General features: G+C 39.3%; 1 protein-coding gene across 3 annotated transcripts in view; it reads left to right on the forward strand.

Moving 5' to 3' along the window:
• LOC148842720 (zinc finger FYVE domain protein) overlaps positions 1-17,759 on the forward strand; it is a 154,659-nt gene that overhangs the window by 71,823 nt on the left and 65,077 nt on the right. For all 3 annotated transcript variants that reach the window (XR_016103586.1, XM_088959033.1, XM_088959034.1), the window contains exons 15-17: positions 9,092-9,555; positions 9,646-9,990; positions 11,780-12,004. Coding sequence is in view for 2 of the 3 variants with exons in the window: in XM_088959033.1 (XP_088815159.1) it covers positions 9,092-9,555; positions 9,646-9,990; positions 11,780-12,004 (1,034 nt within the window). In the remaining variant the exon portion in view is untranslated. The remainder of the gene's footprint in view (positions 1-9,091; positions 9,556-9,645; positions 9,991-11,779; positions 12,005-17,759) is intronic.

Consider the following 17,759-nt stretch of genomic DNA (forward strand, 5'->3'; position numbering starts at 1 on the left):
ATTATAAAACTGAAATATAAATAACAACTGGAATAACAGATTGACCATCAGCTAACCCTAGGATGACTAGAGCACATTCTATCCTACGGACAGATTGGGACCACAGCTGTGGGGCCTACATCAATGTTCTCTACATAAACATTCCTACATCATTCCCAATGAGTAGAATGTCGTCTACATACAGAACCAGGAACGTAACCTTATCTCCACTGGATTTCCTGTAAACACAGGGTTCATCCGGATTTTGCTCAAAGTCAAACTGTTTGACGGTAGAGTCAAACCGGATATTCCAACTCCTAGAAGCTTGCTTAAGTTCATAGATGGATCGATTTAGTTTACATACCATGTGTTCCTGACCCGCAATTATGAAACTTTGCGGTTGCTGCATATAGATATCTTCAGTAAGATCTCCATTTAGGAACGCAGTTTTGACATTCATTTGCCAAATCTCGTAATCATGGTACGCTGCTACAACTAATAGGATCCTAATGGACTTAGCATGGCCACGGGCAAAAAGGTTTCCTCATAATCGATTCCCTCTTTCTGTGTGTACCCTTTCGCCACAAGACGAGCCTTGTAGGTCTCAACCTTACCATCGAGGCCCTTCTTCCTCTTATAGATCCATTTGCAACCAATTGCTTTTACCCCGGGGGGCGGATCTACCAGAGTCCAAACTTCATTGGTCTCCATTGAGTCCATCTCAGCTCTCATGGCATCTACCCACTTCAAGGAATCTGTGTCCAATATAGCTTCCGTATAAGTCACTGGATCCTCCTCACTGGTCATGGCTTCCATCAAGTAACTCTCTTGGCCATAGCCTAAACGAACCAGAGGCCTGGAAACCCGGGTAGATCTTCTAGGTTGGTTATTAACTGGAGTTTGTGGGACATCTCCCACTACTCGTAAGCTCTCCTCATCAAGAACAACTTCTTGATGATGATTGTTCAGGATGTAATCATCTTTAAGAGTTGGGCATTTCGACTACAGAACACCTTTTGTTCTCTTGAGTCATAGAATAAGTAACCCACAGAGCGTTTGGGGTAGCCTATGAATAGGCAACGACTGGTCTTGGATTTCAATTTGTCAGCACTCGTTCTTTTAACATGTGTCGGACAACCCCAAATCTTCTATGTCTCACACTTGGCTTCTTACCAGTCCAAAGCTCATAGGGAGTCTTCAGAACTGATTTGGTTGGAACCCAGTTCAGCACGTATATTGCAGTCTCTAATGCGTAACCCCAAAAGGATGCGGGTATTTCTGAGTGTACGAAAAGTGATAGGACCATATCCAATAAAGTCCGATTTCTCTTTTCTGACACACCGTTTAGTTGTGGTGTAGCAGGAGGAGCCAGCTATGATACTATCCCATTGTCCTTTAAATAGTCATTGAATTCGTCAGAGAGATACTCACCTCCTCGATCTGATTGAAGGGTCTTAATTTCTCTCCCTAACTGCTTCTCGACCTCTTGTCTGAATTCTTTGAACTTTTCAAAAGATTCAGACTTATGTCTCATTAGGTACACGTAATCATATCGTGAGAAATCATCGGTAAATGTTATGAAATAAACGTGTTGGTTACGTGTCCTAACATTCAGGGGACCACATACATCAGTATGTATAAGGTCAAGTGTGCTTGCCGATCTTTCAGGCTTACCGTTAAATGGCCGTTTCGTCATCTTTCCCTGAGGGCAAGGCTCACAGGTTGGAAGATCTTCTACAGTTAGAAAATCCAAAGGACCATCCTTTACCAACCCTATGATACGATCTATGTTAATGTGGCCAAGTCGGTAATGCCACAGGCACGTGGGATTAACTGTATCACGGGTTCATTTCTTGGGGATATTATCCGACATAGTTTCGGTTAAGTTTGTTTCCAGAGAAGGATGGAGAACATAGAGACCACTCTCAAGTTCTTCGTATGCGAGGAATTTGTTATTTCTTTTAATAGTAATCATATTACTAAAGAGAACAGAATATCCATCCACACACAATTTTGAAACAGAAATCAAATTTCTTCTCAAAGTGGGTACATAAAGACAATCTTTTAGTACAATAGTTCATTCTCTGAAAATTAACTCTACAACAATTGAGATCTATTAATAAAGTTTCTTGTTACTGATAAAAAAAACCTCTTAAAATGGTCAACAAAGGTCTCGACAATCACCTCTTCTCTGATTATCTCTAGGCCATCCACGTCCAACCTATCACTTAGGTTTTTACTTCTTCTTCCATTGTCTAAGGAATGAAAAAAGTTTGTATTTCCATCCCCTTCTAGAAGCCATTTGCATCTGGATTTTTCCCTCCACGAGATCTATTCCTTTCTAAGAACCTCTTCTAAGTCACACTTTAGCCTCCATCTTTCCTCTCTCTCTTCGCCACTCAACATTCTAAGAGCTTTGATAGAATTTTTTGTATCATCTCCTCCACCATCCCAAAGAGATTCTTGTTCCAGGACTTTATTTTCTATTTTAAAAACCCCAATCTCCTCAAGAAGTTAATCCCTTTCTTCACTCCTCTTCTCCCTAACTCCCTCTACCAGCAATTGATATTCTTCACAGAGGTGGGGTCCTCCAACCACATATTTTCAAACTTGAATGGAGAGGGACCACCAAGTGAGGTTCCTTGGGCTAAGCAAATAGGGTAATGATTTGAGGTAACTCTAACCAAGGCTTTGGTTATTAGGTCCTCCCACATAATCTCCCAATCCACCGAAAAAAGGAACCTATCTAGTTTGGAGCAAAGTGGGGAAGATTGGAAGTTTGACCAAGTGTAGTCTGCTTGCAGCAAGGGGAGATCCTTCAGCTCAAAAAGATCCACAAATTCTTTAAACTTCCTCATATTTATAGTTACTCTCTGGTTTGGATTATTTGTCTTTAATGAAAACCTTATTACATTGAAATCACCACCCTGACACCATATTCCCGTCCATATGAAGGGATAGGAAATCCATCACATGGACGCCCAAAATTGCGGAAATAAAGGGGGCGAATTTCAAAAATTTTTCTCTCCCTTCAACTGGGAATCGAATTCCCTATTTAGAAAATCATATTTTCAAGGATCATTCTTGAACCATAAACTGAACCAGATCTGAACCAAAAGGAGTAGGGAGAGATAATACTTGATACAGAGAAACAATATCTCTCAATGGAGGTGTTCACGCAGTGCAGGGTGGAGCAGAATCAACAGTGTTCTTCCAAAAGAACTTGATCATTCTCAAGAATCACCTGGACGGCTTGTGAATACAACTCCCACCAATCTTTTATCCAAAAGATTGGAATCAAGATCCAATCTTGATTTCTCCCAAGGAATGGAGATCGAACTGCTGTAGGCAGCAACTGCAGGAAGGAGGCGGCTAGAGAGTATTTGCAGGGAGCAGAATTCTCTCTTCTGTGATTTCAGCTCTGAAGACAAGACTATTTGTTGCTGATGATTGTGTGTCTTAAGGCTGCTCCCCCTCTTCCTTTTATAGACTTAAAGGGATCAACTCCTAATCCCATTAGGAGTTGCTAACCCAAATCATATCTGGATTAGAAGTCCCTTTAAGATAAGGGATAATCCTTATCTTATCTGCAGATTAGACCAGCCATCTCTTAATCTAATTAGGAAGTTTCCAGATCTAAATCTCATTTAGATCTTGGACTCTCTGAGTGGATAGGGTGTGGGCCCAATCCTATCAGCTAATCTTATCTCAGAATTCGCCCATTAAAGACTAATCAAATTAGCCCAGTTCGAAATGGGCTTAAGGACCATTTAGGGTTATGTATTCATTTAGCCTTCGAAACTGCTACCCAGTTGGGCTTCCTTGTATGGCGTGGGACCCAAACATTGATCTACACATCAGCCACATGGGTTCAGCCCAACCTTTGTTACAAGGCCTGGCCGAATACACTGTTATGGACAGTGCACCCCCTGAAACCCATCAGATGGGCTCTATGGGTCCAACACTTACCCTAAGTGGTCCCTGGGTCAAGCCACCTTGTAACACCCAGGGACTGTGGGCAGATGCAAGATTAGCCTATCAGGTATTATCCTCAATGGTCTTACACTTAACCTCTCAGCCCATAATGATCATACATTGCCCGACAAGAGAAGACCTCTCCCTCGGCTGCAAGGAACAATGTTGCACTCTCTACTCACATGGATCCCGGGAATTAAAACCTTTTGCAAATCATTTTGAAACCATAATTTATATACTTTTATATCTCATATAAAATATATTTTGCAAAACAAATCTCAACGATTGCAATCGGCTGCCGGCAGTTTTGGTTTCCATCAGTGAGAGTGCATCCCCGATCATTACCTTGTCCGACAAAGGGGCTGATCCTGTTACTATGATCACCCACTCTGATGAATTCTCAAACTGTCCCAACATACCCAGGTTTTGACCCCCGCTAAGGATCTCACTGATTGGTACATCAAAGACAGCCTAATCCAAAACCTAGTGCAGTATCATAATCGAGTCTAGGGGTCGGGTGTAACTTTCCAGTTTTGCCCATCAATCTCCAAGGTCCAGGGCAATACTGGAAATCTGGTCCAGTTCAAAGATTCAATTAATCCCACACTGTATGTGCCTAGGGTCTCACCCCGGTAGCTGAGACAAGCCACCCCAACCGACTTGGTGGAACCACAGTGTCAGCCTTGTCAGGATAAGTCTCCCCAGACCGACCCACTAGCTGTGAACATTCTAAACTAACACGAGTCTCATTAAGTGTCCAGTTTAAGGGTATTACACAGAAACATACCAAGGGAACATGAATCAAATATGCACTTATAAAGTACATCATTTTGATTGAAGCTAAGGGCACAGAAAACTGTCTAACACCATAGGCCTCTAGCTGCACTTAACTCTTCCCATAAATGAACCCTGCCTCTGTATGAGTTTGGGCTATACACATTTGTCAAACTCCATTCCTTACCATTTGTTAGTCTTCTGAATTTGATTAAACACTGAGAGTTGACCTATGAGTTCCTCCAATCATTCCAACTCAGACCCCCTGTACCCCAGATGCTCCTAATCCATCTTCTGTCCTTTTCCTGAATTTTTGTTTCTTTCATTAAGATCACATCTGGTTTCTCCTTTTTGAGAGCCTCTCTTATTAGTCTCTTTTTTTCTTTTTTCTTTTTTTTTGCACTCCCTAACCCTTTCACTTCCAACTTGGAATCTTCATGCCTCCACTAAAACTGGACCTAGAGGAGAGAGCCTAAGATAATAGCCTTCCCCTCTTTTATCCTTCCTACTCTCTTCCTTATCATAGTCAATCTCAGTAATCAGCTTTTCCACTTCACTTTTCTTCCTTTTCCTACCTTTTCTCCTTTCTTGTGTACATTGTCACACCTAATGGTTTCTTTAAGGTGGCCCTCTTCTTTTTCCTCTTAGGAAAAGCCCTATGTTTCACTGGGTTTTTCCTAGTTTCTAGGTCACTTTTTTTCAGGTCTAGGGTTTAAACACTCTTTTGCTTGGCTTCCTGAAATAATCTATTCCCTCTCTTGTTCTGATTCCTGAATTTTCATAGTTTCTAAATTCCCTTTCTGCTCTTTCTCTACCTTCCCCGTCTGACATATACAACTATACCACTTAGCATTACCATCTAAACTTTGTCCCAAGCATATGGGGTCAACTACATGAGTCCTCTTTTACCATTCCATTCTGTTCAGTGCCATAAAATCTTCAAGTATTTTTTACTGCTTCAACCCATGTCCTTTTTGGTTTGCCCCTGGCTCTTCTAGTCCCTTCAACTTGTAACAGATCCCTTCTTCTCACGGGTTCCGTATATGGTCTTCTATGCACATGACCAAACTGTTTTAATATACTTTCTTTCATTTTATTACCTATTGGAGCTACTTTTAAGTTCCTTTCAGTGACTTCATTTCTGATCCGTCTTTACTAGTTTTTCCATTCATCCATCTTGGCATTCACATTTGTGTCACACTCATTTTTTGGACATGATGTTTGTTGACTGCTCAATGCTCTGCTCCATACAACATTACTGGCCTTACAACATTTTTATAAAGTTTTCCTTTTAGCCAAAGTGGTATTCTCTATACACACAAGTCCGGATGCAATCCATTTTGCCCATCCTGCTCTAATTCTATGGGCGACATCTTCCTCAGTCTTCCCCTTGTTATGAATTATTGAACCAAGGTAATAGAAAAATTTTGCATTGAGTTATCAAAAACCTTTTGTTCTATGGTATTTTTCGATAAACTTAATTTTGCATTTAATCCTTTGTCCTGCAACAAGCACCATTGGACCTCATCCTGAGTATATTTAGTTGATTTATCCATGATTAATGCAAATGAACAAAGATTAAGTGCTGAGCCTTGGTGAAGACCCACTGTAACTATAAAATGTAATGTCTCTCCCACAGGTGTTCTAACATTGGTTCTTGCACCCTCATACATATGTAACTATATCACTCAAAAGCTTGAGAGAAAAGTTTGGTGGCACAACATTGCCTACCTGTTAATGGATAATATTACTAGAAGAATGTGACAAGTCCATATGATTTGTGTTGCCAAATGCCACTGTTGTCAAGACTGTTTTTCGTCAGTTGCATTAAGAGCAATTATATCATATTTTAGAACTCCTAATATGAAGAAATTATATGCTTTGAAATGTTACCGAGGCCTGCGGGAGAGACTAAGCTGAACAATACCCATGTAATTTAATTTGGCTGTTTTCAGATTATACACTTGATAATATTCTTAGAAACTGGGCGGTAGCAGTGGTATCATCCTCTAAGAAGCCATCAACTTGTAAGGAATGGGAATCCCCAGGCAGAGGTGTGGAAGCTGAACTTTGTTGGGAGTAGTATGGGTAATCCTGGGCCTTCTGGTATTGGGGAAGTAATAAGGGATGAGAATGGATCAATGGAAGTATTCTTGCTTTGTTCTCAGATCCAATTGGAGAGGGAGATTCAGTAAGGGCAGAGATTAAGGCAATAATTTCTGGGATGGAAGCGGAGATGTTGATTCTTGAGGGGGACTTGAAGATTGTTATCAGCTGGCTAATGGATGAAACAAAGGCTGCTTGGGGCTTCAGGAATGAAATTAGGTGGGTCAAATGATTTTCAAGGGATACACAGGTTGAGTTTCATTGGATACAAAGATTAGCCAATTCTTTTGGCCGATAGCTTAGCAAATCTGGGGGGTCAACAGACAACAATTTGTTTGCTCTGTGAGTTTATGCATGGGCGGGGATAGGATACAGGTGTTCTCTGTTGTACTTTGCTGTTTGTCTCTTGTTGTACTATTTTAATTAATGAATGAATTCTTTTGTTGACCAAAAAAACCTACAACAAACAAAAAGTATCTCCCAAGAGACTAATCATTATAGACATGGCCTATCCTATGCAGCCTTGAGTCCAAAACAGCCCAAATACCATCCTGAGATAATCTCTCAAAATTCTCAAACTTGGGATGTAATAATAACCTATGCACATTGTAGAATGATGTCAGCACAGTCTTCTAGGTTTTTTTTTTTTGTTTTTCAACAAATATACCGTTGCTTTATCTTCTGTTCTCTGACTATAAATGGAATGATACTACAAAGAGGTTTTGCATGATGCCCTTCTCCAATTGCCAGACAAAGGGAAAATTCTTCATGAGGTAGAGATGATCTGAGGAGAGGTTTCATGATCAAGGTGAAAAAGGACCAAATGAAGACCACAATCCTGCACTGAATGAATTATTCATAACATCTTTGTTGTGGTTGCTGCACATCAAACAACTGCATGCCATAGAGAAGCCTTGATTATTCAAATGGTCTATGGTCAAAATGGAATCCAGAGAAACCGTGAAGCAAAAGCCTTGATCCAGGTCATACCATGTAAAGTTGAAATGGAATTTTTGAGGACTACTAAGATTGGCTATGCATTATGGAGTGGAATGTAAGACAATAGATGTCCTTGGTTGGGCATGCCTGAGATCTATGAGCTATGATTGTCTGTGGTAGTAATGGTCAAAATAAAATAACTGTCCAATTGAACTTACAAGTAGCCTCATTGGTGGAATTAGTTATAGTTGTCAATGGTAGTTGGTCATGTGCAACAATTGATAAGATTTGGATTTAAATATTGGCAGTTCAAAATGGGACCCTTAAAAGACTGAAACTGGAACTCCTGTACTTGACGATTTGGGGTCCTTGTGTGGAGCCTTGCAAGCTACCCACAAAGAGCAATGGGATCATCCAGTTCTGGAGGAAGAGGTAGTGATAGGGGGAACCTGGTTTCTGTGCACTTTCAAGTTTGGTGGGGGGGAGTAAGGCAATAAGTTATGACAGGATAGCTAGGCCAGAGTAAGGAAGATATGGAGGACATCGAAGCGCTTTATGCTTTAGTACCATTACTAAAGCATGTTATAGTTTGATGGGTGTTGTTTGGGATTCACTGGACCTTCAGGTATTGTGGGATCCAGTTGTTTACAGAAGGGATAGGAACACAATTTGGGCTTTTGGTGTACCTGTTGGAGAGGCAATTTAACTTTGGCTGATGTCATAGCAATCCTGTTCGACCTGAAGATAGTGGGGGTCTTTTTAAAATGCAGTCAGTTGAGGCAAAGGTTTTGGGAGGGGATTGTGGAAACTCTGGAATTTTTCAAATGAGATTGAACTTTTTAGTCATGGTTCTATGTTTTTTGGATGATTCAATGGAGCTTAATTTAATTTCCAGAGTTAATCCTTGGTTGGGGTCAATTGCCATAGGAATTTCTATAGCTTAAGTAATGCTTGTAGAACTTGTAATGGACTCGGTTTTTGTTTTCTTTATTTCATTTTTGTATCTTCATTGTACATTGTCTTATCATAACTCCCTTTATATATTAAATAATAATATAGTTCTTTTATTAGTTTCTTTGTTCTAAATGTATCTAATAAAGTAGAGTTTATTTGAACTAACATTAAACAAATTTAATTGTAGGAAATGCATAAAGAAGTTTTACAATTATACTTCATGGCTGAACTTTTATAGAAAATAATTGGGGTTTCCAGATAATGGTTTTATCAAAACTTGTTGTAATGGCATGAGGTAGCTCATTTATTTTAGTTTGGTGCAAATATTTATCAGGAAGTCTCATGATTGTTTATTCATTTGCAGCTTTTAACCCGTCTAGTTTTTGAGCGTGGCAGCACCGATGCTGCTGGAAAGGTAGCAGATATCATGTGTGCTGATTTTGTGCATGAAGTTATCTCAGCTTGTGTGCCACCTGTGTATCCTCCACGTTCAGGTCATGGATGGGCCTGCATCCCCATGCTTCCTACTTTTTCTAAGACTCGCCTGGAAAATAAAGCATTTCTCTGCTCCTCTAAAGAAGCCAAGTCAAGTTCATATGTCCCTTCATCAGTGAGACCTGAAATCCCACTTTACCCTCTACAGCTAGATATAGTGAAACATTTGGCTAAATTATCTCCAGTGAGGGCTGTCTTAGCATGCGTTTTTGGGAGTAGCATGTTATATGGTGGTAACGAATCATCTATGTCCAGTTCCTTGTATGATGGATCAGTACAGTCATCTGATGCTGATAGGTTATTCTATGAATTTGCTCTTGATCAATCTGAAAGGTAAGTCAGATAGCACTAGATGATCTAAGAAACAATTCCTACTTAATATTCATGGGATGCCTTAATTTTACCTTCTAATTTGATGGACAGATTTCCAACTCTGAACCGATGGATACAGATGCAGACAAACCTTCATAGGGTATCAGAATCTGCTATAACATCTAAGCAGAGTACTAACAATGGCAAGGTGAAACCTGAGGTAAAAGCGGCTGTCAAGCGATTACGTGAACCTGACAGTGATACTGAGTCAGAATCTGATGACAATGTTGTCAGCAGTCATGCTTCTACGACTTTGCCAGAATCCAATAATCAAGGCAATGCAACTTCTGACCCTTGGAGAGATGCCCCAAAATCTGAGAATGTTGAACTTGATACAACCACCTTTCTTTCTTTTGATTGGGAGAATGAGGGTCCATATGAAAAAGCTGTTGAGAGGTAAACATCTGTTTCCTTTTTTTTATGAGGATCAGAAATTTTATTATTGTAAAGGATATGTGTACGGATTAAACAAAAAGGTATGCAACAAAAAGGTGTGCAAAGGGTAGTGAACATCTCTTTCCTTGTGCTTCCATTTAGATTCAAATGATTTAACTCCACACAAATTCCTTCTGTTAAAACAGCTATTTTAAAAGGCATTGGAGGTGTATGCCTCAGGTGCAAGAGGCATACATCTCATATGCCTTTCGCATGAAACGTGCTAGAGGTGTATGCTTCATGTGCCTCATGCACACCTCATACAAAAGGACAGAAAGAAAAAGAAAAGAAAGGAAAGGAAAGGAGAGGATAAGAAAGGGAAGGAACAGAAAAAGAACAAAAGAAAGAAAAGAAAAAAAAAAAGAAGAAAAGGAAGGGGAAGGAAAGAGAAAGGCAAATAAAAAAAGAAAGATGATATCCTCCTTCCTTTTTCTTCTTCTTAAGGAGGGTTACACCTTCTTGTCTTGGGAGGCTCACGCCTCTTATGTTTTGAACTACGCCTCATGCCTCCAGGTATTGGAGTTGTTACAAGGTTAATGGGTTTGGCGGTGGGTCAGGGCGGGTTTGGGCTGAATCCAACCCATTTAATTTCATTGAAATGGGTCATTAACAGGTGGTCAGGTTAAGCAGTGAGGGTTAAATCTCAACCCAAATCCAACCCGCCCTTTTGCCACCTCTAAAGTTAGGAAATAAAAGTACTTGGTTTTATTGATTCTTCATTCTAGACCTTTGAATCCTCTAACATGGTTTCCATAATATAAAACTCTTCAAACATATGTTAAATGCTTGACTTAAAAATAATTGACTCTTGTAACAACATATTAATATCATAATAATTACCATTTTTATCCGATACCGCATTTGCACATTTCAATATGGAAATGTTTTCTAATTTTCTCAGGTTTTTCATATTTCTGCGTGAAATTTATGTAGTTTCCACAAAGTTTCCTCTTTACTCATGGAGAAATACCTAATCAAAACAAAGTTTCCACTTCTGAAAGGTTACAAAAGAAACTTCAATATAAATCCAAGGATGAAACTGAAGATGAAAATGAAATGATAAGGGAATTGTTGTCCACTTATGGAGCTTTGGTCTACTGAAACCTTTTAACAATGTCAATTTTTAGCTGGGCCATTGTCCTTATCTTGGAAATTGGAGCTGAGTGAGGTAAATTGTGGGGGAAGCTTGGGCACTGGGTAGTGGCTAGTTTTGGGTACACTAGACCCATTTACTGGTTTGTGCCAAATCCAATATTACACCAGTTCTTTTGCAATAGATTGTTCATGCAGCCCTACTAACTTTTAATCCCTTTGGTTTTCTGAAGTCAGCACGTTTCTACCCTGTTTTCCTGCCAAATTTTGAATTTGGAAGCTAACCTGACTCTTCAATACATTCAGTTCAACTTGATCTTGATGGATATGTTTTGGTAGGATATTGTCATGATATTGTGTGTCTATGTATGAAGGGGCACTATTATGTGCCTAAGTACTGGGGTGCATGCTTCTATTGCTGTCATAGTAACCTATAAGCAATGCATTTCATTTGAAAAACTAATAATGCTGTAATCCCATGCCATCTTAAATGCTAGCCAGACTGATTAATTTTTCACTTTTAAGCTTTGCCTGCTCTACATGTGGTCAGAATCCACAAATCCTTTAATGGTCCAAAACACTAAGCTTTGACTGGGATGAAATTGTCTCATCCATTTTGCTGCTAAATGAATGATAATGATTATGTATGCTCTGACAGGTTGATTGGTGAAGGAAAATTAATGGATGCTCTTGCTCTTTCGGATCGCTGTTTACGCGATGGAGCATCTGATCGATTACTTCAGTTACTAATTGAACGTGGAGAGGAAAACCACTCAATGGCTGGGCAACCTCAAGGTTTTGGAGCCCATAATTTCTGGAGCAACAGTTGGCAGTATTGTCTAAGGTTGAAAGACAAGCAGTTGGCAGCAAGGCTTGCTCTCAAGTATGCAACCTCTCAGAAGATATTTCCTACATTGAGTTCTACTGATAGTTTGGTTTAAGGCAGTTTTCTCTATCTATTTAGCTTGTTGAGTGCATTTTTGTATATTTGTCTGGAATGCATATATTAATTTTCAGAGCTGGTAGTTGGTACCATTTGATAACTAGGATCTCAGAATTGAGACCTACCAAATCTTATTATAATACAATAGTATTATACATCTTAGTTAAGATGTCACTTAGCAGCTAGGAAGCATTTGAACTTGTTAGCTTACAATTTAAATTGCTTTTAATTTTTTTAAAAGGTAACTGTATTTCTTATGTTAGTTAAACAAGTGTGGCAAAAAATGATTAAATGAGCTATGCAAAATACAGATTGGATAGAGAGCCCTTCCCACTACAAAAGAACTATTCAGATAAGGATGTATCACTATGCAAAAACCCTCTCTATCTAAGTAAGGATGTAAAGGTAGGACTTGTGCCTAGCATAGTTTTCAAGGAGCCAAGGCAAGGCTAGCAACAGGGGGCGCCTTGTCGCCTAATCGCCTAGGTGATGGATTTTTTTTTTTTTTAAGTAAAAACATATATCCTACGGTAGTTCCCTATGTGTCTATGTATGCATGCATGCTTGTACGTATTTATGTATGTATATAAGGCCAGGCTTGAGCTTAGGCCTGAGTGCAGCTTAAAAAACTAGTAGACCCAAACTTTTGGCCCTATGCCCAGGCCGAGCCCAAGGACAAAAAATCCAAGCTAGTTCATCTAAAATTGCAAGCTAGGTTGGTGCAGGCTCAAATTGATTCCGCGCAATTTGCACCCATTTGGGTCATTCACCACCAATTAGATTGAAAAATGGTTTTCCTTTTGAGTTGGTTTAAATTTTCATTCTACTTCCATCATTAATTATTACACTTTTTTTGTTTAATATAATGAAATACATAATATTAGAGATGTACCTAAATGTTTTCTACATTTTTTTAATATTTTTAAATTGTTTTTGTCTATCTTTTTTAAATTTTTGTTATTTAATTATGACAATGTGGGTTGACTGGTTTGACCTATTATTTAATTTTGGTATTTTTATTTATTTTTAAATGTTTATTATTTAACTATGAAACCATTGGTTGACCCATTTGACCCATATAGTTGAACTATGTACTCCGTTACATGGACAAAGGATAGTTTAGTTTTCATGTTGGGTTTGAACACATAAATTTTATATTGTTAAAATTATTGGTTATAGATTCAATTAGTAGAATTTATCGTGAGAAACAAAACTTCGTGAAATAAAGGACCTAAGGGGGGAGAACGGGAATTAACACCTTAATGAGAGTGAATTGAATGAAGTGAAAAGTAATAGTTTAAATTACATTTTCTACTTTCACAGTTGGAAAAGGACCAAATTCAAAAGTAGGGGTGTTTTAGTCAAGAAAGGGTCCACAAAGCCTATTTATTTAATATATGGTAAACATAGGATTTAATGAGTGGATGGGAGTTAATACCTTAAATACATAGGACTTGATAAGAGGGAAAGGAATGGATTTAATTAATATAAGGAGTAGTTCAAATTTAGTTTTTTGCCCTTATAATAAAGAGGGACCAAATTCAACTGTAGTGGTATTTTAGTCGAGAAAAATTCCAGAATCTAGACCTCATTCCCATTTTTAATAGTGGAATAGGTTTTAGTGGTATTGGGCTTGAGTTTTAATGGGAATCAAGGTTCAAAATATCGATACGCCCAATGTGCCAGTAGAGGCGTATCAGGCAGTATCTGTAGTTTTTTTTTACAAATCAGGTTCATATGGGCCGGTTTAAGGTCCGTCCACCCCCTGAACTGTTTAAAACCCCGATACACCCTCTGTAGGGGCATATCAAGAAGCTCTCGATACAATACATATTGGGCATCGGCCAATACGGGCCGATGCGTGTCGATATTTTGAACCTTGATAGGAAATTGGCTCACTTAGGCCATGTTTGGGAGTGCTTAAAAATAAGTGCTTATTCAAAATAAGTGTATTTGGGTGGGGACCACACCATTAAGCACTTATTGGTGTTTGGGAAATAAGCTTGAAATGAGTGCTTATTTTAAAAATAAAGGCTTATTTTTTAAGCCCAAGTTTCTAGCTTTTTTTAAGTGCTCATATAATTAGCACTTATTCAAATTTGTTCTCCTAGAATTGTCCTCGGTAAATTTTAGAATACCAATTACACCCTTTTACAAAAGCACTTTTAGGAAGTACTTTTACATGAGAACACTTTTATGAAAGCACTTTTAAAAAAAGTACTTTTTGAAAGCACTTTGGCAAAAGTACTTTTAGAAGAGCACTTTTACGAAGGTACTTTTATAAAAAGCACTTTTGTGAAAGTCCTTTTATAAAAGCACTTTTAGGAAAGCACTTTTATAGAAGCACTTTTACAAAAGTACTTTTACTGAAGTGCTTTTATAAAAGCTCTTTTTGGAAGTACTTTTATAAAAGTATTTTTATGGAAGTACTTTTATGAAAGAACTTTTATAAAAGTACTTTCGTAAAAGTACTTCTATCAAAGTACTATTTATTCACTTTGGATTGGATATTTTGAAAATGAAGTACAAAAGAGTCACAATATGAAATAAGTGCTTATTTTTTTTAAATGAGTACTTGAAAAAGCTGGGTGCCAAATGCAAATAAGTGCTCATTTTTTTTTAAATGAGCACTTGAAAAAGCCGGGTGCCAAATGCAAATAAGTGCTTATTCGAGTAAACACTTATTCAATAAGCATTTAATTTATTATTATTTTTTTTGAAAATTTAACCATAATTCATTAAATGAAGAGGAGGTACATGAGAAGATGTACAAAGCAGGGGAAGAACCCCTACAAATTACAAAGGAGGAAGCTTGTCGCTATACAAATGCTCCAATTACACACCACATTTGGCTAAACCATCCGCAGTATGATTGTGTTCCCTAGGAATCCAAACTAAATTTACATTTAAACAGTCCAAAGAATCACTAGCCTCTGCCAGATAGTGACTCAATCTCCAAGGTCTCCCCTCTTTGCCTCTTAACCATTTTATAGTATTTGCTGAATTACCTGCAATGACTAAATTCTGGATTCCCATATTTTATATTATCCTGATTCCTGTGAGAGCAGCCATCACTTCAGCCTTTGTAGAATCGTCCAAACCAATTGGACTGCTAAAAGTCCAACATATATTGCCCCTTTCGTCCCTTACTGTACCTCCAATACCAACTAATCCAGGGTTACCTAAGGCACTTCCGTCGAAGTTAAGGGTCATCACTCCTTCACTGATGGGGTTGGGATGGCTCAAGGATGTTTGATGGGGGTGAGGGAGAAACAGAAAGCGGTAAGCATCTCTATTGAGATCATTGACTGAGAGTCCTTTGAACAGATCTGAGTTCACCGTTCAGAGGTTGCAAATATAAATAATATCTGAAATTAATTCCTCCAGGGTTCTGAATTTATTGTCAAAGAGGCGATTGTTTCTTTCGTCCCAAACACCCCACAACACTGCATGTAGCACTGATTGCCAATAAACTTTACCCCTTTCACTTAACCCTGTCCCTTGCCATTGGTGCAAAGTGTCCATAATGTGCTTTGGTATAACCCAGCTGTAACCTGCCATTTTCAAGAAATGGAACCAAATCTTTTGGGTGAATTTGCAGTGAAGAAAAATGTGATCTGCTGATTCACCTTCACTGAAGCATAGAATGCAAACATGAGGAGAGATGGACAGTCTTCCCAAAAACTTTTTTCTGCAAGAGATCACAAGTATTTAATTTCTGGAGACAAGCTTCCCGGACAAAGAAAACAAACTCTTGAAGGGATGTGGCTACACCAGATCTTCTTATAAGGAGGGATGTTGTTCATCAGCAATCAAAGCCCTGAACATAGACTAAGAAGAGAATTCGCCAGTAGGGTGCAGGGTCCAGATTTAGGTGTCAGAATAGGAGGGGGATGATGAAGGGATAGGAAATCCATCACATGGACGCCCAAAGATTGCGGAATAAGGGGGCGGATTTCAAAAATTTTTCTCTCCCTTCAAATGGGAATCAAATTCCCTATTTAGAAAATCATATTTTCAATGATCATTCTTGAACCATAAACTGAACCAGATCTGAACCAAAAGGAGTAGGGAGAGATATGGAGGTGTTCACGCCCAAGGAAAGATCCAAAATATGCTCCCACTGAAGATGGCGCAGTGCACGGTGGAGCAGAATCATCAGCGTTCTTCCAAAAGAACTTGATCCTTCTCAAGAATCACCTGGATGGCTTGTGAATACAACTCCCACCAATCTTTTCTACAAAATATTGGAATCAAGATCCAATCTTGATTTCTCCCAAGAACTAGGGATCGAACTGCTGTAGGAGGCGGATGCAGGAAGGAGGCGGCAAAAGAATATTTGTAGGGTGCAGATTCTCTCTTCTTGTGATTTCAGCTCTGAAGACAAGACTATCTGTTGCTGATGATTGTGTGTCTTAAGGCTGCCGCCCCCTCTTCCTTTTATAGACTTAAAGGGATCAGCTCCTAATCCCATTAAGAGTTGCTAATCCAAATCATATATGGATTAGAAGTCCCTTTAAGATAAGGGATAACCCTTATCTGCAGATTACATCAGCCATCTCCTAATCTAATTAGGAAGTTTCCAGATCTAAATCTTATTTAGATCTTGGACTCTCTAAGCGGATAGAGTGTGGGCCCAATCCTATCAGCTGATCCATCTCAGAATTCGCCCCTTAAGTAACTAATCAAATTAGTCGAGTTCGAAATGGGCTTGAGGCCCATTTAAGGTTATGTATTCATTTAGCCTTCCAAACTGTTGCCCAGTTGGGCTTCCTTGTATGGCGTGGGACCCAAACATTGATCTACACATCAGCCACATGGGTTCAGCCCAACCTTTGTTACAAGGCCTGGCCTAATACACTGTTATGGACAGTGCACCCCTAAAACCCATCAGATGGGCTCTATGGGTCCAACACTTACCCTAAGTGGTCCCTGGGCCAAGCCACCTTGTAACACCCATGGACTGTGGGCAGATGCAAGATTAGCCCATCAGGTATTATCCTCAATGGTCTTACACTTAACCTCTCAGCCCATAATGATCATACACTGCCCGACAAGAGAGGACCTCTCCCTCGGCTGCAAGGAACAGTGTTGCACTCTCTGCTTATATGGATTCCGGGAATTAAAACCTTTTGCAAATCATTTCGAAACCATAATTTATATACTTTTATATCTCATATAAAATATATTTTGCAAAACAAATCTCAACGATTGAAATCGGCTGCCGGCAGTCTTGGTTTCCATCAGTGAGAGTGCATCCCCGATCATTACCTTTGTCCGACAAAGGGGTTGATCCTGTTACTATGATCACCCACTCAGATGAATTCTCGGACTGTCCCAACATACCCAGGTTTTGACCCCCGTTAAGAATCTCACTGATTAGTACATCAAAGACAGTCCAATCCAACACCTAGTGCAGTATCATAATCGAGTCTAGGGGTCGGGTGTAACTTTCCAGTTTTGCCCATCAATCTCCAAGGTCCAGGGCAATACTGGAAATCTGGTCCAGTTCAAAGATTCAATTAATCCCACACTGTATGTGCCTAGGGTCTCACCCCGGTAGTTGAGACAAGCCACCCCAACCGACTTGGTGGCACCACAGTGTCAGCCTTGTCAGGATAAGTCTCCCCAGACCGACCCACTGGCTGTGAACATTCTAAACTAACACGAGTCTCATTAAGTGTCCAGTTTAAGG

This window comes from Nelumbo lutea, chromosome 8 (assembly GCF_056320005.1).
Source record: "Nelumbo lutea isolate HS-2025 chromosome 8, American lotus-T2T, whole genome shotgun sequence".
NCBI classification, from domain to species: Eukaryota; Viridiplantae; Streptophyta; class Magnoliopsida; order Proteales; family Nelumbonaceae; genus Nelumbo; species Nelumbo lutea.